The 25,288-nt window shown below is 39.6% G+C and overlaps 5 protein-coding genes across 20 annotated transcripts in view; 4 read left to right on the top strand and 1 right to left on the bottom strand.

Moving 5' to 3' along the window:
• The window catches only part of LOC106648930 (twitchin), a 44,523-nt gene extending 42,508 nt beyond the window's left edge, over positions 1-2,015 (top strand). For all 16 annotated transcript variants that reach the window (XM_023458942.1, XM_023458941.1, XM_023458933.1 and 13 more), the window contains 4 exons: positions 12-317; positions 408-728; positions 805-918; positions 1,022-2,015. In XM_023458942.1, coding sequence (XP_023314710.1) covers positions 12-317; positions 408-728; positions 805-918; positions 1,022-1,230 — 950 coding nt within the window. In that variant the 3' untranslated portion in view covers positions 1,231-2,015. The remainder of the gene's footprint in view (positions 1-11; positions 318-407; positions 729-804; positions 919-1,021) is intronic.
• A 338-nt stretch (positions 2,016-2,353) lies between these two features.
• On the bottom strand, positions 2,354-4,606 carry LOC106648848 (fibronectin-binding protein PlpA). The gene is made up of 4 exons (XM_014365978.2): positions 4,460-4,606; positions 3,680-4,288; positions 3,155-3,604; positions 2,354-3,080 (listed from the first exon to the last, which is right to left on the bottom strand). The coding sequence occupies exons 2-4, from the start codon at positions 4,265-4,267 to the stop codon at positions 2,856-2,858; spliced, it is 1,263 nt and encodes a 420-aa protein (XP_014221464.1). The 5' UTR covers positions 4,268-4,288; positions 4,460-4,606; the 3' UTR covers positions 2,354-2,855.
• Positions 4,607-15,165: 10,559 nt separating this feature from the next.
• Positions 15,166-19,871, top strand: LOC106648822 (cylicin-1). Its single transcript, XM_014365936.1, has 3 exons — positions 15,166-15,367; positions 18,061-18,293; positions 18,378-19,871. The coding sequence occupies exons 1-3, from the start codon at positions 15,348-15,350 to the stop codon at positions 18,527-18,529; spliced, it is 405 nt and encodes a 134-aa protein (XP_014221422.1). The 5' UTR covers positions 15,166-15,347; the 3' UTR covers positions 18,530-19,871.
• A 616-nt stretch (positions 19,872-20,487) lies between these two features.
• On the top strand, positions 20,488-22,497 carry LOC106648925 (lysosomal aspartic protease-like). Its single transcript, XM_014366094.2, has 8 exons — positions 20,488-20,586; positions 20,666-20,801; positions 20,863-20,986; positions 21,054-21,172; positions 21,243-21,574; positions 21,679-21,838; positions 21,917-22,009; positions 22,090-22,497. Exons 1-8 carry the CDS (start codon positions 20,519-20,521, stop codon positions 22,246-22,248), a joined length of 1,191 nt encoding a protein of 396 aa, XP_014221580.1. The 5' UTR covers positions 20,488-20,518; the 3' UTR covers positions 22,249-22,497.
• Positions 22,498-22,596: 99 nt separating this feature from the next.
• Positions 22,597-25,238, top strand: LOC106648926 (lysosomal aspartic protease-like). The gene is made up of 8 exons (XM_014366095.2): positions 22,597-22,761; positions 23,415-23,662; positions 23,732-23,850; positions 23,926-24,125; positions 24,229-24,351; positions 24,426-24,573; positions 24,660-24,752; positions 24,875-25,238. Exons 1-8 carry the CDS (start codon positions 22,700-22,702, stop codon positions 25,034-25,036), a joined length of 1,155 nt encoding a protein of 384 aa, XP_014221581.1. The 5' UTR covers positions 22,597-22,699; the 3' UTR covers positions 25,037-25,238.
• The last annotated feature ends 50 nt before the right edge of the window (positions 25,239-25,288 follow it).

Here is a 25,288-nt window from a genome sequence, read left to right as displayed (position 1 = left end):
TGTTCAAACAGCTCTGCCAGACGATGCCAGCATGGGTCCACCTTCGTTCAGTCAAAAATTGAGAAGCACCACATCTGTAACTGATGGATCGCGGCTAGAGCTCACCGTACAAGTGAACGGAGATCCAGAGCCGCAAGTCACCTGGACGAAGAACGACAAGATAATGGAATCGTCAGACGTGATCGACCTGCGCTACAGAAATGGACAAGCCAGCCTCACGATTGCCGAAGTGTTCCCCGAAGACGCCGGCTTGTACGTGTGCACGGCTACCAACAGCATTGGCAGCGTTTCAACCAGTACCGAACTCACGGTCGATCGTAAGTCCTGAGCATTTTCAAATGATGCACGAATTTGATAAACAATTATATCCTGAATTTAATCCTAAAACCTAAACTTTTTCCACGCAGCCGTTCACAAGTCACGTGCCTCGGCGCCGGAAGAAAAAGATAAAGCACCACAAATAGTCGATCATGTCAAGAGTCAAGCGGTCAACGACGGTGACGCGGTGACGTTGAGTTGCCGCATCATCGGCGCAAAGAAGTTCGAGGTCATCTGGTTGCATAACAATAAGGAAATCAAGCCTAGCAAAGACTTCCAGTACACCAATGAAGCCAACATACACAAGCTCACCATTGCTGAAATCTTCCCCGAGGATTGCGGCACGTACACCTGTGACGCTTTCAACGATCAAGGTGAAAGCTTCTCGACTTGCACTCTCAATGTTCTCGGTAAGTTGACTGCAGTTCGCCTTGTACTTTTCAATTGTGAATAGTGAAATCTCATATGTCATTATAACTACAACAGTACCGAACGATGAACCAAAGAGTCCGGTGTTCACGACATTCCCGCAATCGGCCACGGTCACGGAAGGCGAATCCGTTAATGCATCATGCAAATTCAGTGAAGCTCCTCTCAAAGGTAAGAATCGCTTTATCGAAAATATTTTACGCCGTCGACTGTCATTTTTTATATTTTTACATTATTTAATCAAAAATATTTTTTGTTTCACTTTCATCAATAGTGACGTGGCTGAAGGACGGCAAACCGATTGATGAAAATAGTCCAAAGTACCAATTCAGCAAGGACAGTGATAAGAGTTACAAATTCGGCATCAAATCGACGACAGCCAATGACATCGGCCAGTACACCGTCCAGGCGGTCGGCAAAAAAGGAGAGACGCAGGCTGCCTTCGCCGTGAATGTTGTACCACCCGGTGAAAGTGTCGTTTGATCAGCTTAATTTTTATTTCACCAGCTAAATAATAAATCGGTTTATATACATTAATAATGCAAAACGACACAATCGCGTAAAGAAAAAATTTGAAATACTCCATTAAAAGCTGCAAAAGCGTTTTTTTATATATAATATAAATTAAATAAAATATATCTACACTTACACAACCATTCTTCACACATAAAAAACACACACACTTGAAAATATATTATAAATAAATAAAAAATTATATATACATAGATATATACAATTATTTTAAGAAACTCTACATTAACTATACTATATCATGATTGAAAGACAATAAAATATTAAAATTAAAATCTCATGTGCACGTGCGCGGTATAATAACGTGGACGGATGTGACAAATAAAACATATGATAAATAATAACGATCTCGCCTTAACTACGCGAAAATATTTTGCCCTAAATAGTGGCATCTTATTGCAGGAAAAGTGAACGCGCGCTTTTCATTCTTGTTACTCAATTTACTTAATCGCGTTTTAATATTATTTCTCTCACTTATATAATTTCTCTCTCTCTCTCTAAGTTGCTCTTTCTCTCTAGCTCTCTCACAATCTTTTACACGAATGTTAAACAAATGTAACAAAGTACAATTAACGTTGATGGATTTCTGTTTAAAAAGAAATCAAACTATTTTTGACTCGTTTCAAATAATTATTTAATAATTGTTGATAAAAAATATAATGAATAATCACAACCGTCCACGTGTATACCGTCGAACAATATAAAAATGAATGAAATGTGCTAAAATATTATTGTATAATATAAATAAAAAATTATATAAAAAAATTATGCTTTTTATTTCATACAATGATCTGATGTAATTTTCAAGAATTCTTTATTTAATTCGCGTGAATGTTAAATTCTGTTTACGGCGGTAAGTGGTTCAACAGAATTTATAGGCACATTGAGACCAATTTCGTCGAGTTCGTTTGTTTGTAAAATTCATGAATAAAAGCTCATGAACTTATCACAGAACATCTATATGGAGGAAGCAAAATATGTAAAATTAAAATAAAAACTAAATTATTCTTCGTAGAAAACTGATTTATTTACTCATGATATATCATTTTCTAATTAAGGTTGCTACAATACAATGCAGTATCTTGATCGATAAATATCGTTTTATTAATTATTTTTTATTTATGTTATATGAGCTGAATATAATTGTAAATGATAAATTATTGCTATAAAAAGTACTTGAATAAATTATACAATTTTTTGTACATCAGAAAGTATTTAACATTATCTAAAATATGATAATGTGAGTTCATTAAAACCATGAATCCAAAAAAAAACAATAAAATTCTCAAAAGGATACAATAATCCTTAAAATTTGTCTTAAACAATTAAGCTAATTCATTTGCATTCACGTTGAGATTCTCCTTATGAAACATTAACTAGCACAAAATTAATATACTTTACATGCTTATGAACTAAATTTATGTGCACATATATTAATTAATTTCAAAATTGATAAATTGGAAAAATTTTTTCACTTCATAATGAATACTTTTTCAAATATAAGATTATAAAAAATGTTCATATAAAGAGAAAAAAATGACCAGTACAAGACATTCTTTTGTTTGTATAATAACAAATTATTGTCTTGCATTATGTTCAGTTTCCATTATACATTCACGTACAATGATTCGAGCTTGTTGTATTCCAATTTTTAGACGCTCAGCTGCACTACGACTTCCGGCATAAGAAAGACGAATATCTCTACCCAATTCTTCAATTATGCTTAACAATTGAGCATATTTTCCTTGACCCGCTGGTGTAGACGAAAAGTTAACATTGTTCAACGGGCTAGATTGTGCTACCTTTTTGAAAAAAATTTTCAATTAATATTCATTAATCTCATTACACATTTTATACAATTTTTTCTTACACTTACTTGGACTGTTTGAACATTTTGCAGATTTCTGGGATTTGGAACATTTATAATAGGTTCAGACATCCTAGGTATATCCTGTACCTTGGGTGGAGGTGGTTGATGGGTTTGAGGCGGCGGTGGCAGTTGTTGCTGTTGTGGTTGTTGATGGGGTGGGTCTACTAATTTCGTGATAGTTATTTCATTAAATTTAGCTAATTCAGTAAGTTTAGCCATGTCCGATACTTTAGAATAATCAACCATCTGATTCATGTCAGTTTGCATATTAGCCATTTTAATCATCTCATTCATCTTAGTTTTTTCATTCATTTTTGCAATTTCCTTTGCCACTTCATTAAAAGCTAATCCATTTAACTTATTAAAGTCATTGTACTTGGCCATTTCCGACATTTTAACCATTTCATTTAATTGAGCAAACTCATTCATTCTCTGGACTTCATTGATTTTTGCCATCTAAAAAATTATAAAATTTTGTTTTAAAAGATAAATTTTGTTAATACAAATATGTTTAAATAGAAAATTTGTTACTTCATTCATTTTAGCCATTTGTGTGAGTTTCATCATTTCATTCATTTTGGCAAGTTCATTCATTTTATTTATATCTGAATACTTGGCCATCTCAGAATATTTGACCATTTCGTTCATCTTGGCTATTTCGTTCATTTGCATTTGAATTTTCATTAACTCGTTATTTTTGGCATATTCTGTCATTTTTTCCATTTCGTACTTCCTATTCATATCTTGTGACATTTTGTTCATTTCATTCATTTTATTGAATTCAGCAATCTGAGCCATCTGAACGATATGTTCAGACACTTTGCCTCTTTCCATCATTTGCCTCAACTCGGCTGAAATTTTGTTCATATTCAGCTCAGAAATTTCAGGCATACCAGAATTATCAGGCATCTTTGACATTTCTGCTATCTTTGAAATTTCCCTAGCAAGATTCTCGTCCAAACAACGCTTCTTTTTTGCTCTGTGCCTGGCCATCCTCTGAGCCTCTTGCATGCGCCTGATTGCGGCTTGCTCTTCGGATTGAGAAGGTTGATTTTGACGAGGATTCCTCATCCTCTCAAAATAAAGTCTGATACTTCGTTCGTCCATGGATTCTGACATCACTTAGAAAATGTTACTTTACTGCAATGAAAAAAAAACAAATATTTGTTGTGAGTATAATTGAGGTTAGGTAGACGCATAGCACACAGTCTGGTTTTTTGACAACTATCAAAATACAACCGCACACTTGCATTCAACAGTATCGATTAAGAGTAGCCGAAAAAACTAAAAAAAAAAGATTATTTACGCTACCTGAAAATGAAACCCCAGATCTCTCTTAGTGACAAGTACTTATCAGCGTAAAAATTGAACTTTACGGAAGCGAGGTTCCGCTACGTTAATGCATCGAAACACTGAGTAATGAGAATTCGGTACGTAAAAACATAGAACAAGGAGAAGGCATATGTACACATACACTGCGCATCGAGAGAGGGAGGGGATACTTAATTGCAGACGAACTGAGAAAGTCGGATTGACCGTAATACCATTCTTATCGATGGCATTTAATCCACAGTACTCGAATAGATGTCACTACTATTACTTGTAGGAAGGTGAAGAATAAAGAGTGGCTATGTAAACATTTTTTAACGCCAATAAAAACTATCAAATCAGTGAAGAATAAAAAAAAATACGACTTTCGCCAATTCGATGCTCTTGGGAAAATGTTATCATCAAGTCAAGTATATTGTTTATTTGAATTACAAAACTAAATTTTCATCAACAAATTCAAGTCAAATATGCTACTAGTATAGCTCGTTTTTTTAAATCTAAATTCATCGTGTGCGTAGAGGACTGTTTTTTAGACAAGAAAAAATAAATTCAAATACTCTAACAAAAACCGAGTTTTAGGATTAAAATGAGATTTACGTTTTTTCATCTTTAACCCCTAACTACAATAATTATCCCAAGTATGCTAGTAAAATATATTTAACGACGTGATTCATGCAAAACTGGTTTTGTCTTCAATCAGTACATCGGCGTCTGCGATACTGTACCTATAATTTTTTTTGGTGCCGAATACAGTTCTAAAGTGTATTCAAATGTAACGCTAAAGTCTCCATCGATGCTAGCTGCACTCACGGAATTTGTTTGAGACAAATTTTCAATACAGAAGTCATCTTTTCTATCGTGAAAATAAAACAATCAAATTGATGTTTAGTAGAAGTTTTTGCACTATTTATATGGTATGTTGTGTTGAACTTGTATTGCTAATTAGCATAAATGTGAGACAGGGTACCGATATGAGTGAATGTGTTTGTGGACAAAATTCTCACAACAGTAGTTGGGAAAAAATCTAATTATACGTGCCGATTTTACAAGAAGTTGAAGCAAATAATTAGTGTTTGTGAAAGATTTTTTTCTTCAAAAAATATTGACAGTCGAGATTTTTTTACAAGTCTTGGTAGAAAAATAAGTAAAATTAAAACGAAATGTTATTCCCTTTTTGTCGTTATAAACTAACTGATTTTACCGCACAGTGAAGCTCGCATTTTATTTGGAGCTTCAAAGTTGCAGTCTATAAGTCGTATACGATAAAAGTGCGTGTGCGTGCGCATGCATACACGATACAATTAATGCTATTTCTACCCCCGAGCTTTTCCACTCACATTTACCGTGACCTTCTCGCAATTTCCACACACGCAGTACAGGTATATAGGTATAGAAACGTGCGTCGATGCGCAAACGGAGTCATTTTTGGCAACGTCAACATTTGTTTTCACAATCGACGACGCATACGGCGAAAAACTTGCATATGAAATCGAGCGCAAAGCTTACGCGATGCGTCGACTCGAGGGAGCCGTGCGATAGCTTTGACTATAAAACATGTATGTACGCGATATCTTACCAACTGGCCTCTTGAGCTACCGAGACATCGTACCGATCGCCAATTAATCATTTCGGCTTTTTTCAGATGCAACCAGAATAATCTTGACGTTTTCTTTTTTTTTTCTCTCTCTCTCTCTCTCTCTTTCTCCCTCCGCAGCGCACCCAGCAAGAATCTTTGTCATTATTATCATTATTTTACATGCAGGGCAGTCTTTTTTCCCGTCTGCGAAATATAACGGTTTGGGCTTGAACCTTCGCCAGGCTGCAAGCGGCGTGCGCTAACGGCCTCAATCACAGCATCTCTGCATGCGCTGCGCCAGTAACGCAGTGCGGACTTTTTGCTCCGAATTACCGAAGCGATAAAGCCGAGTTTTTATCAATCGGCCTCGGCTTCGACGCGCTGACGTGCAATTAAAATTACCAATTCGATTTACGATCCGAATGGGCTAAAAATACGAGGGATAATATCGCTCGAGTGCACGTGTGCGAGATATTGCGATCGTTCCGTAAACTAGCGCCCTCTGGCTGCAGCGTAAAATTTGCATCTCTAAGCGGCCGAGGTAGTTAAAACGTCAACGCAATCCCGTAGCCGTGATATGTATACGACCTATCGTCGCCCTAGCCGCAACAACATACCTTACTTCGAGTTGATTCATATAAAGAGGTCATTGAGTTTATCAGAAATCAATTTAATGTATTGAAATACTTATAATTTATGCTTTTAGTAAATACATCAAATTTACCAGCGCTAGATTAATGTCTCGATCGATCAAATTTCAAATCAAATCAGATCTTTTTGAAAAGTAAACTATAAGTATTTTTGCCTCTGCGCGCGAGTAAGCACAGGCTATGCCATCAACTTGAAGTAAGGTATTTTCTTGTGTTAGAGCGACAATTATATTATACGCTCTCAACTCAATGGCAATTTCAAAGGATGAAGAGCGTACAAAAATCAGTAGAAAATTTTGACGTTAGACGTTACAGCGTCGAGTGATTTATGCGTGTTTGTTTGTATGGAAGAGGAGCGCGCGATGCGTCGCCGAGGCGATTTTCAGGTCGAGTTCAAGAGCCCGAAAGCCAAGCCGCCAATCTCGTTCTCTCTTTTTCTCTCTTCTCGGGACTGACGATCGGGCCGAGGGATTCCGAGTGCCGCATATGCAGGCAGACAGTATAGAACAGGCCAACACGCGGCGTCGGCGGCCACGGTTGTGTGATGCTTCAATTGACGTCGCGAGCTATTTTGCATTTTGTAGACTTTGGCTTTTTAGCAGCACAAGCGTCGCTGCTGTTTTGCCGCTGCTGTTGCTCTACTTAGCCGTGCTCTCTGTGAGCGAAATATACATACGCTACTTTCGAAATGAGATCATCATCGCGCGCGAAAACCGCCAAGATCATAGAATAGAAATACTTCTGTTTTTCGTACTTGGTAGTGCCTCCAGGAATTCGGCAACTCTAAACGATAGTTTCGAGTGCTCTGCGTACCTTAAACATGACTCGAGTTATATGAAGGATCCAGATGGGAAAGTCGTCGGGCTGTTGGGCAAGCTTTCTTTGATCTCGACCGGACAACCGGTTACATTTGACCAATAAAATTCAATAACAATTACGAAGATTCTCCCATTTTTCTTACCTGTGGTCATTCTAATGAATACCGGACTTGAAGAGTCTGCGATACAGGAAGTGCTGGAAAACAAAAGATTTAGCTTCGTAAGCTCGCTTGGCTGCACTCGCAACTCACGAGACGCTACACGTCCTATACAGTGTATCGAACTCGAGCGTATTATAGACTTTATCACTTTTCGATCTTCTTTCGCCGACTGCAGCAACGGCAGCAGCGCAAAGTCAGTGTGCTACATTCGTTCACGGAGGCATGAGCAACTTATATACTCGATATACTTATGTACATTTTATTTTATCCTACAGTGCCCTGGCGCTTTAACACACACTCGCACACACATACAGAAATACAAAAGTCGAGAGCGCGCAAAACGAGTTTTCTCGAGCAAGCGAGTAGCGGCAAGAGCAGCAGCAGGGCAAGACATTCTCTTTGAGCGCGACTTTGTCGCCCGGTGCACAACGTCTTTAAGGGAAGCGATCGGAGTCCTCGTCGCGGCTGCCAGGGAACAGCCGCTACAGGCCAGATGTTTTTCCGAGAAATTTTCGGTCCACCGAACGAACGGTTTCGAAGATCAATACGAGGATAAAGTTTTGATTCGAAGCACGAAGTAGCGCCAGGGCCTGGCAGCGGAGAAATTTTCTCAATCTCGTGAGGTTGGCGCAGTGAGCGGGATGACAAAAAACCGCATCCACGTTATATATAGAAAGTAAAATTGCGGCAAGTGTCTTTATATAGTATAAGTATAAATGAGAGTGTGCGAGTGCGCTTCGGCGAGTATATACATAGGCGCTACACTCCGACTCGAGAGTACAGGCTGTACAGTATAGAGTACACGGCAAGCAAGAGCACTTGGCTGGGCCGCGTGTGCCGCCCACGTTGCGCTTCTCGCACACAATGCCCCGGCGCGTACGTGTATATATATACGTACATGAGAACGCTTGCGAGGAGGAAAGAGAGAGGCGAGCGAGCTCTGGCTGTCCGTGGCCCGTGCAGACAGGAAGGAGACGCAAAATGAGCCCTGCGCACACGGCCGCGCTTTCTTTTTTCACCGGCCGGTGTACTATACACTTTACTCGCGAGTACATCCATACCGATATATATCTATATACGCACTCACACGCTCGCAATTGCGTACATGTACGTAGCTCTCGCGTCTTATAGCACGTTGTATAATGCAGCCTTACAGTGTGCTCCGGCGCTTTTCACTCGCGGTAAGTATCGAGCGTGCGCGTCTATATTATACCTATATATGACGCGCTGCGCACCGAGAGTATTTTTTTTTTGTTTTACGTACCGACGTTACGTGTGGCTAACAACTTCGAGCCTGCGATACTTACTTTTTCTTTCGTTCCTTCTTTTTTGTTGCTTCGTTGTTACTCGCGCGCCGCTGCTCGGTTAAATGAACTTTACGAATGCGCGATTGAAATTGCCTCTTCGTGCCTCGTGTCGGCGACTCGGCTCCTTCCTTCAGGATGTATCATCGTTCGCGTATAAGAAACGGATGTGTATCGGAGCTCGTCGAGCCGATTCAGCCGCGCTTATAGTTCCATATCGACTTGTGTATTATATTTTATATATTTAATCTATACGCGCGTAGCTCAGGGCAAGAGCATTTGTCGTTATTTTCAGCAGCTGCATTGTAAATTGCGATGAAAAATGTACTCGCGTATCGTATATTATGTGCGCTTCGAGGCGTATGGGTAGCGTGTGCACGTGTGCCGTGCGAATTTATGCGATTGCCGCGCGCGACGTTGCTTATTTAAGAGGGCGAATTCGAGGAGATGGCTGCCTCTTGGACAGAATTCAACGAGCTTCTCGTTGTCGTATGTGCTTAGCGTTTGTCTAGAGCAACAAAGTAATTCTAATACAGTTGCACTAATATTTACCGCTGGATTTCGCGTTTGGCGACAGAAAATTCATCGAATAATTTTTAATCTCTTCACAGCCTTGACTCACCGCAGCGTGTATACATAATATGTAATATAAAATGTAAGCGAACATGTGCAGGCGTGGGTTTGTGTGTGTGTGTGTGTGTGTATAACGAGTCAGAGGTAGCAGCTGGCTCTGCCCGTACTCCGGAAATCGTCTACCTGTTACAGAGAAGCGCTCGCGTGTCACGTCATTATAATTATTATATCCGTGCCCTTCTTACATTGTAACATGCCAAGCAAGAAAATGGCCATTACATATATATAGCGTGGTCATTTTTTCACGTTGTTTTGCCTCGGGAACTCGTTGCGGAGCAGATTTGGCATCGATGAAAAATGCTCGAGGGGTGAGATCGTTTCTTTATTTTTTCGTCAAAAGATCGGAAAAATGGCTCGTGCACGGGGCCGGACCCGTGAAAGGACGACGCGACGACGAGGAAAGAAATTGAGGCGAGAGTTCGGTTGAGCCCCTTTATAATACGGAGGCGAGACGCGCGAAGCGAGCGAGCAAGAAAGAAGTCGAGCCGAGTCCATCTGCAATGAGTAAGAAGAGTCCATTGACCTCGTTACGTGCTCGAAATTCCGTGACACGACTTTTATGCCTATATAAGAAGCACACATCTTCGTCGTCGTCGTCGTGGTCTGCCATTGGCCTCGCAATTCGACTCAACCACCCAAGCCAGTTTAGATATTATAAATAAGCATTTCGCTCGAAATTTTCCTTTTTCTCCAAAGTATATATGCGTGCGTAAAGCTGTCGTCGATAAATCCATAGCCGTTTATAAATGCGCACACGGTCTGCGCCGCGCATAGGGCACATCGAGAGAGATTATAATTGCATTAACTCTCGCGCACGCCGATCCTTTATCCAAGTCCACCAGAAACTGGTAATACTTAAAATAAAAACGATGCCAAAGGGTAATCTGTAAGATTAAGCGCACGATCGAGTACATAATAGGCAGTGCTGCAGCGCGCGAGGCTCCGGGAAGCTCGCAAGCGTCAATCTTATGCAATTGCCCGATGATAATATTGCGTAACGTAATTCCACGATAAAAGGTCTGCACGCGCTGCCACACATTTATATATAATTGGCTCAAGTATATATGCAGTGCTCGTGTACGCACACTCGTACGCCCGACGCATGTATACGTACGTGTACATAAAGGCTTGAGCGGGATAATTGTACGTATTCTATTTTTAAATTGATCGTTATCTATACGCGCGCTGGTAATGCATAAAAAATTACAGTCCCGAGACACTTTGACTGACTTTGGCGTTGCGTTCTGTGTCTATGTGTTGGCTGTCTGATATATACACAATAATATATACACACAATTCAGTGTGGGTCGGCGATGCGATCGACGAGAAAATGCGCCGTAATGGCATAATTTTATATATAACATAAATGAGCGGCGCCCAGCGCTCGACGTGCACACCGCTTGTGACTGCGTTGCACGAGGCGCCACAATTAAGGGCGTACGTACGCCACGTAACGCTGTGTGCAATTAGGGACGATTGTTCGCCTTCGACGATGCACCGCTCGATAAACCTATAAGTTTGGATTATATCATGGAAAATCGACGTAAAAAGGGACGGGATGAACCAAAATCGGATCAACGCGTGACATGTAGGCAGTTTCGATCGTGCTTCCTGTAAGATGGCCTATAGACAACAGATTTGACGTGTTCCTCGACTATCGCAATTGATTCGAGTAAATAAACGAACGATTTCACGAAATTTCAAGGAACTTCGAGTCGTCGTAAAATCGCATTGGTTTCTTCGCGATCTACTTTCCTAAATTCTCTCAACGAGCCGAGAAATTAATTTTACCCTGCGCGCGTGCGGGCCTCTCTTCGCAAATCGCGCTTGCATATTTGCGCGCTAATCGGTTATGAGGATGGCGCGCGGGCAAACCTAAATTAGAGGCAGAAACTTGTTGGCTGCTCGAATCGGACTTTGATTTGAAAATGCCGCTAAAGCGAATATTTCTCAAGACCTGTTGGAATTGAATTCTGCGTGCTCTGTGTCTCTGAAAACAGACCGACATTCGATGTATTATTGTGTTAATATATTATGCTCGGCTCGCCATTCATTTGTTCAGCTGTTGAGCCAAACTCGCTCCATTGACATAGTGGATCAAAAGCTCTAATACGCTTCATTCTCTTTTCACTTTTTCGTTGAGTTCGTAGCATAGCAAGTCGATTCGAAACATCCGAATTCTCAAGTCTCTGTATTAATCGCGGCAAGCTCATTTAATGAAAATTTTAATTTTCTAACATTTGCTATCACATAGTACTTTAATGTATTGAGAAGCCGGGTGTTGGATGAAAGGCAGAATATCATAAGAACGATGCGCGCAGATGTTCTAAATAGACGTACTGTGGACTGCTAGAAAAAAAAATAGATGTCAGTCGATACAATTTTTCCACTCGATGTCTCGTTCCGACATGTTAGCACGAGTCCGTTCGGTTTCCTGACAAGCGCCTTATCTTTCCCAATGCGATATAAATAATAAAACGACATATGGATTACTCGATCCCATTCATAGGGCACGTAGCAGTTGTACGTGCGCGTACATTACGCGCGTTTTACGGAAAAATGTCGTCTATTTTGGAGCGCCGGAATAACAGTGAGATGCTCCGCGACTGCACGCCGTTTATATATTTTTTTCTTTCGAGGTCATCTTGCACAAAAGTAATACAACATGCTCACACACACGGTGCAGACACACAAAAAGTCCGCGCATATTATACCTACTGGTGGAAAAAACAAAATAACAATAAGCTCGGTAATATCAACTATTTTTCACCTTGAACGGAAAATCCCCGCGAGTCATTCAAAAATAGAAACAGAAGCCTGCGCTTCTATATGAGAGTATATTTATGTACGTTTACTCACATTTAGGTTTGGTATATTATTATAATGTACATGTTTTCATATCGATTCGGACTATGTAGTATGGGCTGCAACGACTAGTTTCAAAAGGATATACAAAAGTTGAATAAAAAAAAATACATCCTGGGGCAATAATTGGAGCTGTTAAAAGGTTTCGTTGATTCGATATGCATTCTAGCCATTTGTATATGAGGTATACATTTTCATGTCAGGCCGCAGAACGCGGCCTCTCGTGCCGAATTATGATTGTTATCACCGGCACACAAACACACGCCGGCCGGTATAACACACACACACACACACACACACACGCACGCTATAGACGATGCGTTTATGCATACCTGCGAATACCATACCTACAGTTTTTACGGATTCTCTTCTATTTCTCATTCGCACTTGGATGAAAAATATTCATCGATTTTATTCTACAGGTCTGAATATAATTCCTACTACGCGAGCTCGCGCTCGTTAATTTCGTGGCGTTCCTGGAAATTAATTTGAATATTCTCGCCGGAGCGTTAAGAGGAATCATGGTCGCGAGCGAGCGAACGAGCGGGCATGAGGCGCTCGCCAGGATGCCAGGATAAAGCACACACGCACGCACACGCTGAGAGGCGCGCTTCTCCGATGCTCGAGTCGGCGCTCGCGGGCTCCGTGTCCCTGTGCAACGTATATATACACGCAAAGAAAATATAGCTTCTGTTATTCGAAAGCGATCTATCCACATCGGAGCGGAGCTGCGGTGCACCGTACCTACGTAGCAGCGAGAGCAGTTTCTTTTTTTTTCGCATTATCGACTCCGTCCGTCACGTCAAAATCTATCTTTATTGCTCGCGCGCGCGCTTCCACAGCCGTTTTGTGTCTGCGTGTGTACGTGTACGTGTTTGTGCACAGATGTATGCTCTATGTATTATCTATATATAGATAGATTTGTACATGTGCACGCGATACGAGAACGAGGGTGAGAGAAAGAGAAAAATAGTCGAGAGAGAGGGAGAGAGAAAGAGACCGGGTGATGTCGTGCAGCTCCAACATATAGACCTATACATAAAGCTAGGCTATTCCATGCAATGCTCATTGCTTTACCTTCTCTCGCTCTATACATTTATATTATTATATATATATTTGTATGTATAAATATATACATATATACACAATCCACACTCTATAGTTTCACTTTATCTACAGAACAGCACAAATGTTATGTTACGCGCGAGAAGCGAACGCGGTATATAGTCGAGTCCAGGCACGGGATGCGCGCCAAGAGAGCCATGTGTCTGTGCCTGCTGCATCATACAGCCAAGAGCACGATCACGGGGGCTTGGAATTATTTTTTCGTCGAAAGCGAGGCGAAATTTCTCGGGCTCGTTTCACAATTTTTTTTACTCGAACAGCGTGCAACGAACAGCTACGAGACTAAATCGATGCTAAACTCGAAATGTGTGCGATGAATAAGCAAAGAGTACACGATTGGAAAATTCTGTTCTCGTTATGAGCGATAAAATTAAAAGGAAAAAAAGCCAATGAGTCATTAGAACAGCAAGGTGAAACGCGATTAATGGTATTGAACGTGTGGACGTTAGAGGCGCGCATTCAGTCCGTCCCTGAGCCGGTTGAGGCCGTGCAGCAGCAGCAGCAACTCCCGGTGGAGGTGGCGAAGCTCCGTGCTTATGCAGCACCCAATACAACGTTTGTGCTGTGCACGATGCAAACACAACGCCACACAAACGTGAGCCCGTGTATGTACACGTATATGTATGCACGTACTCGCACACAGATTCAAAATTGCGAGCGCGCGGGACGAGGATGGCTGCGGATAGAGCGAGAAAGACGGAGCAAAGGGAAAGAGACGGAGATATTGCACACACGAACATCGCAGACACGTACAGCCTGGCCTTTTTGCTTGTGTATTTATATACGTGTTTGTGTGTGTGTGTGCGCGTGCGAAAGGAGATATATAGGTAACACAGCAGCGTTAGCAGCAGCAGCAGCCGCGCCGAGTCGCACATCTTTTGCCGCGTTCGTGTCGCGCGCGCGCGCGCCGCTCATGCACGCCGGCCGCTCTCTTCTCTCCCTTTATTATACATCCTTCCCCTCTTTTTCTGCCATGAGAACATCCATGTCGTGCTCCGTGCCTGCCTGCGCCGTTTTCTCTTTGGCCTTAAGGGGCTTTCCACACTGGCACCGATGCTATTTCGCTTTCAGATGGAATAGATAACCACGCTCGGCTTGCACTCATTCAATTCACGCTTTTGTCGTAAAATTCGCTCGTAAAGCTGTGGTTTTCTGAAAGATTACCAGTCGTGGGTGTTTTTACGAGTTTTTGAACGGAATGACACGCGCAGGCTGGCTCAATTTCTTTGACCTGCGTTGCTTCGGAAACCCATGATTTATTTTTGCATTATAAAATGCAAAGGTGCTCAAAATGTTGCACTATGAATAGAGCTTAAAAATCCCACGCAAACCATAGCCCGCAAAATGTAATTCGGACGGCGACGGCGGCGGCGGCGAACCTGCGTGCGCGCGCGCAGCTTCAACTCCCCCACTTGGGGGCTCAGACTGGCTCACAGGCATTCACCGGCGAATAGAGTTTTGCGCGCTCTCTCTCGCTCTCGCAATTCGCACTGTCTTTCCCTTTCTATCTCGCTCTTGCTCTCTCTCCTCTCCTCCTCGGTGATCGCCGCGCCGGCAGCGTCTTCTCAGTCCAACCGGCGCTTCGTTACAGTTAACGTCTCGACGCTTCGCTGTTCTTTTTTTGTGTGCTCATTTTATAGCAAACGAATCTTACAGTTTATAACAACTTGTGTGTTGTGGGTGAATTTTGTTTTAATCTAAAACACATCGAGTGTAATTAACACAACTTACCAACACAATGGCTGATACAGAAACGAAGTAAGTTGAATTTTATCTCAGTTTACCTTAATTGCACGACTTCCTCTCCCCCTCCCCCCAAATGCCATGAAAATTGTGTAAAGTATTATATTCGTTTTTTTAACATGCTTAGGACGATTGTACCTTGAGCAACGGGAAAGAACACGAGAGACGCCGACTTTCTTTTTTTTCCATGCCCGCGCGCTCTCCTCTGTCCTTACGGTCACATAGAAGCCGCTGCTTCTCTCGCTTCGCGCGCGCGCTTTTTTTCCGTGTATCGCGCGGCTGTATCTTTTCTTTGTTTTGCCAACTCGTTGCTTTTCGTTTGTTTTTTTCATTATTACCGTGTTAGTGATCAGCTCGGTTGAAGCTCGATAACGACACTCGCAGCGTAGAGCAAACACGTGTGTACGTGTATTGTCTCTCTTTCTCTCGCTCAGAGTACGCGCGTCGCAATTGTTTTACGATTCCCTCGCGTACGGTGACAAATATCATGTACGTGAATTTCATTGCTTCGCGCTCTGCAGCGGCTCGAACAAAGCTAATCGATCCAAGTAGATGCCGGATTTAAGCGTGCGAGCGCGTATAAACACACGAGCATCATAATATTGGCGTGTACCGAGGGTCGCCGTGTATATATGCGGCACATACTACCGGCGAATTTTATCGATCGCGCCGTGTATTCTCGCTTCTCCGCGAGCGCCAACTAACTCTGCCTGCCGCCTGCCTCCCCCTTTCTCTCCGGTATCTTTCCTATATTCACCCAAGTATACGCTGCGCTCTGCTTCTGTGAACGTGAGCCTGTACGTATTTGTCGGTGTGTGTGTGTGTATGTAGTTGGATCGTTCTTGCTCGTGTGAGCGTGTGTGTAACGCTGCACATACCCCGAACTTGTTACACAAACTTCGCTTCTAAACGTGCGCGCACTCGCTCGCTCGGCGAAGCGAGAACGCTAGAATAGAAAAAATGTTTCGCGCAGAAAGTCATTGTAGGCATTATTTTACACGGACGCGCGACGTTGCGCTTAAGGCTCGCGTGTCGCATTTTCTCGGATTTATAATTTTTCGATCGAAATTACGAGACATGCATTGTGCGTGCTTTTGGCGATGCACCACGTGTGAAGCCAGTTTTCTTCATCACGGAAATCGGTTTTGCGAGTACTTAGCAATTTGTATGTGAATGCGGCGATCGTAAGGCTTGGCAAAATAGCGTCGTCGTAGCCGGTAGGACAGCAGAAATGGGAGCGCGCGCCGCACACGCATCCTCGATGCGAGGGGAATAAAGACGCGCGCGCCAAACCGAGAAAGAGAGAGAGAAGCGTGCGGTGAGCTGGTACTACGAGCTTCACGTTAATGATTATTATTATTTTATAAAACTCGAAGGGAGAAAGAAAGAGAGAGAGAGATAGAACGCGAGTATGTATGGACTACACACACATATGCGTCCACGAGCGTGTGACGGTCCTTGGAGCGTGAGTGTGCGCTTGTATTCATTGTACACAGCGAAATGGTTGTAGCGCCGCCATGCGGCGTTACTCATGGCGTCGCTTTTATCTTTCGCGCGTTTCCCATGCCGGCATCCTCTCTCGGACTCGAGTAATTGGTTTTTCAATCGATATTTACAATGAAATTGTATGCCTGTATGAGAGCGTGACGAGGATTATTGAAATTACAAAAAACACTTTCTATATTGCGTCCGTTTTTCTTTCAAAAACTTCATTTACGCGATGCTAAGATTCGCTGTTATACTACAACTCGAAATTTCCTAGAACTCAATTTGAAGTGTTTGCTAAGCAAACAGTCCAAATACCTCGATCATCTCCTTGATGTACATGGGTAAAAGCCTTAGTGCTCTTCAAATAATATTTCATCTTTTTTTCTGATAAATGACTCTAGCGAACAACATTTCGCCAACGATGTTCGCTGATACACGAGCGTTTTTGCGGCTTTCTCGTTATTTATTTAAATCCATCGAGTTAACACCTGTGCTTGTCTTTCTCGATAGCGGAATCGATGTGTCTCGATATTCATATTTACTTGTACAGATCACGTCTTAACACGCGCGATAGTGTTAATACGTACCCTCGCGTTATTCAACTTTACCGTAAATTCTCTCGATTACTTGAAATTATTGTGGCTTGGCTTTAAGTACCCTCGTTGCCTCACATTGCGAAGCCGACGATAATTTGATCAATTTCTGACGCACACATGTTCGTGTTTTTGCATGCTTCATAAAAAGAACGTATCGGATTGCGTTTGACAATATAAAGAAAGCTTTAGTTACTTTAATACTTGACTGACGAGACGCTTTTTTATCTCCTACCAACGCAAAAGTCTTTCATAAAGATGGTAAACCGTAAGATATTAATGAAACTTGAATGCAAATAAGGCAATTGATGATTATATATTTTCTCGTTGAAGCGTTGTATAATTTTTCAAATTTCTATTCCTATGTATCCAGCAATGTAAAACTTTCATTTTGTAAAATATATATTATAAATTTGAGAATAATCCTAGGAATATGACTCAATAACTCGGGACTCGAATCTTCTTGTTATGTTTTTACTGTTGATCCTCGACGACAACATTCCCGACCTCTGCTCGAAAATATTTGTTTCTTAAATTTTCAATTGATTTGCCTCCTTACGCCTAATAAAATAGTGAAAACCTTGTACCATGAAAACAATGTACTTATAATGAAATTCCATTTTCTAGGGAAACCAAAGTTGTGAGCTCGCCCGAAAAGAAGGTTCTCGATGACGAGAAAGAAGTTCCAGTTAAGGAGTCACCGGTGAAAGAGGCTCCAGCTAAGGTAGTCGAAGAAGTTGACGAAGACTCCAAGGAGGCTTCCGAAAATGGAAACGGCAAAGAGGCCAAAGAAAACGGTTCTAGCGAAGAGAAAGACGTCGATGAGAAAGAACTTGAATCGACTAATGGTGATTCCACAGGTATACATTTTATCCATCCTTCAACATAACTCGAAAATTTTTTCGGAGCATAATTTCATTTAACAATCATGTCATCATTTACAGACGCAAACAACGACACCTGTTGTATAAAGAGGAAATCGATGGGTGACGCTGTCGACGGTGATGCCAAGGAAGTCACATCGCCCAAGAAAGCTAAGCTCGACGACGCGCCTGTAGTCGCAGCGGTCGAAGCTGAGACCAATGGCGACGCATAATCTCAGGCTAGATGGTGGACGAGCGCGCGTGGATGCATACCTTCATAACAAAAAGCTACAAATTTCAAACATCCATTCAACATAGAGACCTAATTAAGAATTATCGCATACACACACCATTTAATCCATTAATCATACAAAAAAAATTTGAACCTCATTCTTTATTTATGACAAAAATTGCAAAATACAAATCATCCCGCGAGACTAAGTTTTGGAACGAATGGATTACGTTATATTTAAATATATGTATATGTAATAAGTGTAATATGTGTACGAAAAAATAACCAAGATACGATCAAGACAAATATGATGCAGCGCGCTCGCACGCGCCCGGATTATGTGTAGTAATTTTTTCTCCGTGATTTGGCGCGAGAACGATAAGATTTTTCATCGTAAGATTGTACTTCAATATGGTTCTTATATTTTTTGGTATAATAATACTGTATTAGAAATATAGAGCATGCATAATATTAAAAATTAAGATCGTTACTTGTATAAGGGATAAGTTAGTAGTGTACATTTGAAAGACGAATGGTGCGTCTATAGTGCTTATTTAAACAAGAAAACTTATATTCTTATTGTTCACAAACTTATCGTCTAGAACATCGATTGTACATCTGTCGAAAGAAATTTTAACTTCTTCGTCGCTAAGTTACATTCTTGCCGGACGCTTCAAGCGTACGTAGATGTCATCAAATAAAAAAATTATCCATTAAAATTTAAACAGCAAAATATAATTTAAAAACTTTTGTAATAACAATGATTTTTTATTTTTCTTTGAATCCTAGACTACTTACTTTAATTGCGCATTCAATAAACGTTTGTAATGGACTCTTAAGAATTGTTCGCTTAAGCGATGTAGTTAAAAATTGCTGTCGGATAAATTTTGAAAAGTATTGTTGTCATTTTCCTACGTAAAACCTTAAGTTTTTTGGTAAATCTTTGACTTGATGATCCTCCTTTACGTCCTCGTAAATAAGTGACGTACAATCGTCGCTCAACATGTCAGCAAAGTAAGAGATTTTCTTTTTCTTTATACATTCCATCCGTTTTGTAAATCTGGTTAATAAAATAATTTACATTAAAAACGAAAATGATTGTACGATAATGATCTGTATTTTTTATATCATGTGTCACTGCGAAAGTAAGGTGGATTCTCTCTGCAGTACGACCTGGGCATTCATCTATGGAATGTAGAATAAAAACATTTATAATATCATGCGTACGATGTCAGAATAAAAAAATCTCTTGTTCAGCGCTAAACAAAAAGACATGTGTAGCGACGATTTAAAAAATATATACGAATGATTTAAAAATAATAAACGACTGTAAAACAAAACAATTCTATCATAAAGCTTATTATTTCTTTAAAAATGTAATATCCATACTTGAACCTGGAAAATACCTTCAACTTACATCGTTAGCTGTTATTTGATAAATTCATTATACACGGTAGGTGAAAAAATAAAAACTTGATGTTATTTTTAATGATAGATTAAAATTGTTTTTAGAGTCATAAAATTAACTTCCAATGTTGCATCTTGCATTGCATTGCAATGACATTTTTTTATTAGAAAATTCGAAACCTTTCTACATTGTTTTTCCAACTAATACAATAACGCTTATAAAATGTTTCAATAAAAATAGGTAAGGCTCAGTAGTGAAATAACAAAAAATGATTTGCTTAGTTAATTTCGCTCAATGAATGCAAAATTACGCACACGAAACCACCACCATAACAGGTGTAATGTCTGATAACGCATTCTGAATGTGTAAATTTTAAAAATTGCAGTTCATTATTGAGCTGTTATGTTGTAAAAAAGAAGGAAGTCGAATAGGTCCACCATTGCTTAATATATCGAGGGAATCCCAAACTGCAACGAACAAGAATGCGAGACGTATACAGAAAGGCGGGCCGAGTGTAGACGCTCGGCATCAGTAATTGTTCAGGCATCGAGTTGTAACGACGAGACTCTTCTCTTTATCAAAATGAAATTAATAACATATACTTGTGCTCTATTAGTTATTCTTATATTAGAAGTGGAGGGAAAACTCGAGTGAGTTTACAATTATATTCATTTTTATGTTAAATTGCATTGAGAATCGCTGTGACAAAAAGATTTTCCACGACCGTAGATTGGATATTTTCAAAACTGACGTATCGTCGACCATCGGCAAGCATCATGGGCGTTACATCCGCAGTGCTTTGACGGGACTGGAGGGAAATTATCCGTGGAAAAACGATTCCGCAGATATATATAAATTCATGAATGTAAATATCCATTTTATTTTTCGTTCAATCGATATAACGTCTAAAAATAATGATTGATCAGGGCGAATACTATGGCTTGATAAAAGTCGGCTCACCGGCGCAACAATTTCGCGTGATGTTCGACACTACTTGGAGCGACGTATGGTTACCCTCATCCCATTGTGCATGGACCGAAATCGTTTGCCGTGAGTACGAGCTATTAATTTTCTTGTCGCAGTGACTAAATACATCGTCTTGTTTTCGTCTCGACAGAGCTGCACAACCGATACGACGGCTCGAAGTCATCGACGCACGTAGAAAACGGCACGATTATCAATCTGAACTCTTCGGCGCTATCGTTGGGTGGTATATTGTCAACCGACAACTTTCACGTGAATACATTGCTCTATGAAATAATTTCCGTTAAAAAAGAACTCTGCACAATTGTCGCTCGTTTTTCAGTTACAAAATATTGAGATCGTCAATCAGACGTTCCTCGAGGCCACCCACATATCGCTCAATCCGTTCGTAAAATACAAGTCCGACGGTATCGTAGGTCTGGCCTACAAGGAACAGTCCGGCTGGCCCGGAGTCACTCCTTTCTTTTACAATTTAATGGCACAGAACTTGATCGAGGACTACGTGTTCACGTTTTACATGAACAGAGACGCGACGACCGACAGAGCCGGCAAGGTACTTTTCGGCGCCACGGCCCGTACGAAAATCGTCCCGGACACCCTAACAAAGCTCGAGGTCGTCGAGCCGCACAAATTGTGGAAAGTCAAAGTCGGAGGGTAAGCGTAGACGTTAAAAAAAAGTACACGATTGACTCTCTTAATGCAGTTGTTGTAAGCGCTTGTAATTAAATGCCGTAATAATAATCGCGATGAGTCAACAGGATATTCGCGACGAAAAGCAAGAAGGAGTATCCGATAACGGGCGAGACATATGCCGTGTTTGACTCGGCGGCCAACACAATTGTTGGGCCTTCTGAACTGATAAAAAAGCTCAACTACATGCTTCAAGCCGTCTACATAAGTGGACTAGATAGATATTCGGTAAGCTTCGTTGAACATAATAATATCATATAAAAAATAACAGAAAATCAATTTTCGATTATTTTTTTGTTTTTCAAGGTGAATTGCCGAGAATATGCCAAATTGCCTTCGGTGACTTTCGTGATGAACGGACAGAACTTTGAAATACAGTCAAAGTACTACGTGCAACGCGTAAGTCAAGACTCGATTCATGTGCCATTTTTTTTATTCCTATGATTATTAGTTGAATATTTAATGGTTCTAATCAACAGGTTGTCGTCGAAAGCATCGAAGCCTGCTTCAGTCCATTTATTGAGAACGAAGATCCCACAGCTGACTACTGGGAATTGGGTGGTGCTTTCATGATGGAGTTTTATACTGAATTTAATATGAACGAGCACGCTGTCTATGTGGCTAAAACTATTTTCTGAAGAAGAAAAAATTATCTATCCTTTTACCTACACTTGTTCATGTCTATTTTAATACGTCACGATAATGATACTTTTTTTAATACTTTTTAAATAAAATGAAGACTTACATTTTCAAAAACAACGCGCCTTACTTTTATAGTATCCGTTGGCTGATGAAAGAATGCAGATATTTTTCAAGCAAGAGGTCTGATCTCAATCCTCATTTCTAGCTTATATTTGTGTGACATGTGATCATAATGCGCAGACTCCGAAACACTGTGCAGCGCATAAACAAATCGGCCGCTTCTTGACTCTCGAGCGACGTACACATAGGCCGCGCTGACTGCGAAGAAAGCGAGTATATAGGGCTATTTAATTTTACGTACAAGCGTCATTGTTCGCTGATCATCCAGCCGTTGATGATCTGCTCGTGTTGTTTTAATTATTAAAAATTTATTGTTCGTCTTGCACGATGTTTCGTCTATTTTTCTGGACGACTTTTTGCCTTGGCTTGATTAATGCCGAATTATTGAGGTAAATATCGGATTTCCTTTGTGTGTACACTTCGTTAAAAGAGCTCACGCTCTATGTGCCAACGCTTTTATACGCTTCAAATACGCAACGTCATAGCTTATTTCATTTAAAGTCGTATTACCATTATTTTCTCCTGAATTTTTTTTCTTATTCCATCTTTTTAAAAATAAAAAATTGGTCTTTTTACACTTATCCTAAGAAGACTTATGTTTAAGCTTCAAAGATTGCCATTTTTATTTATTTGTTTATTCAGTTTTTCAATAAAAAAATTGATGTTAACATTTCAATTAATTATTAAATAAACATTCTCTTAATAATTTAATTATAATTGAATAGTTTCGCAACTATAAATGTTTTTGCACTATACATATTCTGTGAGTCACTGAATATCTCATAACATGATAATGAAACTTGTCTTTTGATAATGGAGTTTAAAAAGCTTTGATTCAACTTCCAAACATTACGATATCAGACTGACCAACACAGAACTGTTATCTTTTTTTTTGCATTATTACATATGATGTATTGCTTTTCTACATTACTCACTGTTACTAAGAACATCATGTTATTATAAACTACAATAAAATTCTTGTGAAAAGTAAGAGTAATAATTATATTGTTTTGATTGATGTACTTGAACAACTTAATTACAGGATTCCATTGTACAGAGCACAAAGTGCTAGAAGAAAGCTTCAAGAAGTTGGAACTGAGCTTCAACAAGTAAGACTTCGTTATGGATCTGATCCAATTCCAGAACCTCTTTCTAATTACCTAGATGCTCAATATTATGGGGAAATAACCATTGGTACACCTCCTCAAAAATTTACTGTGGTTTTTGATACTGGTTCTTCTAATCTTTGGGTGCCATCTAAAAAATGTCACTTGACCAATATTGCTTGCCGTAAGTCTAATAAGTTATAATGTAAATAATTTTTCAATTCATTGCAATTTTTATATAAATTTATTTCAGTTCTTCACAACAAGTATAATAGTCAGAAATCTAGCTCATACAAAGCCAATGGCACTGAATTTGCCATTAGATATGGTTCAGGAAGTCTTTCTGGATTTTTATCAACTGATGCTGTTGGGGTAAGTTTTCATTCATTTTACAGTTATAAAAACTATATTTGTGATATAAATCAAATAATATTTTTAACTTTTCAGATTGCAGGTGTTAAAGTGCCTGACGTAACATTTGCTGAAGCAATGAGTGAACCAGGATTAGCTTTTGTAGCAGCTAAATTTGATGGTATATTAGGAATGGCTTATAGCAGGATTGCAGTTGATGGAGTGACACCAGTATTTGATCGTATGGTAGAGCAAGGATTGGTCCCTCAAGCTGTTTTCAGTTTCTACTTATCTAGGTTCGAACTAATAAGATATATTTTTTATCGATATTGATTGAAAAGTATTCTTCAAAGTATTCAATTATGATTTAAATAATAATCAAACAAATGAATTTTATAGAGACCCAACTGCAAAGATAGGTGGGGAAATGATTTTGGGTGGTTCAGATCCCGATCATTATGAAGGAGAATTTACATATGTTCCTGTTACTCGTAAAGCTTATTGGCAATTCAAAATGGACCAGTGAGTTCATAAGTTGAATAAGTATGCTTGTAAAACTTACAAACTAAATTTACTAAAGAGTTATTTATTTTTAGAATTAAAGTTGGCGATCAAGTATTCTGTGAAAATGGATGTGAAGCCATCGCTGACACTGGAACTTCACTCATAGCGGGTCCAGTAGCAGAAATTGAAGGAATCAATAAGAAAATAGGAGCCACACCAATTATGGCTGGAGAAGCTATGGTACATTAAATATTTATATTAATTTAAAAGAAAATTGTGAACAAAACTATTTTTAATGTGTATTTATTATTTGAATTTAATTTCAGGTGAGTTGTGATGCCATACCCCACTTGCCTGTCATCGATTTTAAATTTGCTGGCAAAGATTTTTCGTTGAAAGGAGAAGATTATGTTTTGAAGGTAAAAATTGTACTATTTAATTATTTCATAATTATATGATTATTTTATAGTCATATAAAATTTCTTTAATATGATAGTAAAAAAATTAACTGAGAAAGTACATTATTTTCATTTTGTATCAGGTTTCACAATTTGGAAAGACTATCTGTCTGAGTGGTTTTATGGGTATTGATATCCCTAAACCCAATGGTCCTCTGTGGATTCTTGGAGATGTCTTTATTGGTAAATTCTACACTGAATTTGATATGGTCAATGATCGCATTGGATTTGCTTTTGCCAAATAAACTTCATCAATGATGTATACCGATTTTGAAAATCTACTAACACATCATACAATAGTGGCCTTATATTTCAACGAGTCAAGAACAAAGTTTCATTTCATAAAAAAGTTACTTGATTAAACTTGGAAGATTATTTTCCTCATTAAAACTGTGATTTTTGTAATGTTTAATGTATAAATAAAAATGTTTTTTTTTCAAAAATAAATCTCTAGTGTGTTATTTATATTGTACCTTTGATAGTAAATTTTGATAATA

Source organism: Trichogramma pretiosum, unplaced genomic scaffold, assembly GCF_000599845.2.
Source record: "Trichogramma pretiosum strain Unisexual culture from Peru unplaced genomic scaffold, Tpre_2.0 scaffold37, whole genome shotgun sequence".
Lineage (NCBI taxonomy): Eukaryota > Metazoa > Arthropoda > Insecta > Hymenoptera > Trichogrammatidae > Trichogramma > Trichogramma pretiosum.
This window is presented reverse-complemented; position numbering and strand designations above follow the sequence as displayed.

What these genes read in the sequence shown, in the direction of transcription:
- LOC106648848 (XM_014365978.2), bottom strand. Translation starts at nt 4,267, where the DNA reads ATGTCAGAATCCATGGACGAACGAAGTATCAGACTTTATTTTGAGAGG. An exon ending in AAATGGCTAAAATGAATGAA is followed by an intron (nt 3,605 to 3,679) that starts GTAACAAATTTT and finishes ATAATTTTTTAG; the next exon opens with ATGGCAAAAATCAATGAAGT. An exon ending in AAAATGTTCAAACAGTCCAA is followed by an intron (nt 3,081 to 3,154) that starts GTAAGTGTAAGA and finishes TTTTTCAAAAAG; the next exon opens with GTAGCACAATCTAGCCCGTT.
- LOC106648822 (XM_014365936.1), top strand. Translation starts at nt 15,348, where the DNA reads ATGGCTGATACAGAAACGAA. An exon ending in ATGGCTGATACAGAAACGAA is followed by an intron (nt 15,368 to 18,060) that starts GTAAGTTGAATT and finishes TCCATTTTCTAG; the next exon opens with GGAAACCAAAGTTGTGAGCT. An exon ending in GACTAATGGTGATTCCACAG is followed by an intron (nt 18,294 to 18,377) that starts GTATACATTTTA and finishes CATCATTTACAG; the next exon opens with ACGCAAACAACGACACCTGT.
- LOC106648925 (XM_014366094.2), top strand. Translation starts at nt 20,519, where the DNA reads ATGAAATTAATAACATATACTTGTGCTCTATTAGTTATTCTTATATTA. An exon ending in ATATATATAAATTCATGAAT is followed by an intron (nt 20,802 to 20,862) that starts GTAAATATCCAT and finishes ATGATTGATCAG; the next exon opens with GGCGAATACTATGGCTTGAT. An exon ending in TGTCAACCGACAACTTTCAC is followed by an intron (nt 21,173 to 21,242) that starts GTGAATACATTG and finishes CTCGTTTTTCAG; the next exon opens with TTACAAAATATTGAGATCGT.
- LOC106648926 (XM_014366095.2), top strand. Translation starts at nt 22,700, where the DNA reads ATGTTTCGTCTATTTTTCTGGACGACTTTTTGCCTTGGCTTGATTAAT. An exon ending in ATTAATGCCGAATTATTGAG is followed by an intron (nt 22,762 to 23,414) that starts GTAAATATCGGA and finishes ACTTAATTACAG; the next exon opens with GATTCCATTGTACAGAGCAC. An exon ending in CTTGACCAATATTGCTTGCC is followed by an intron (nt 23,663 to 23,731) that starts GTAAGTCTAATA and finishes AATTTATTTCAG; the next exon opens with TTCTTCACAACAAGTATAAT.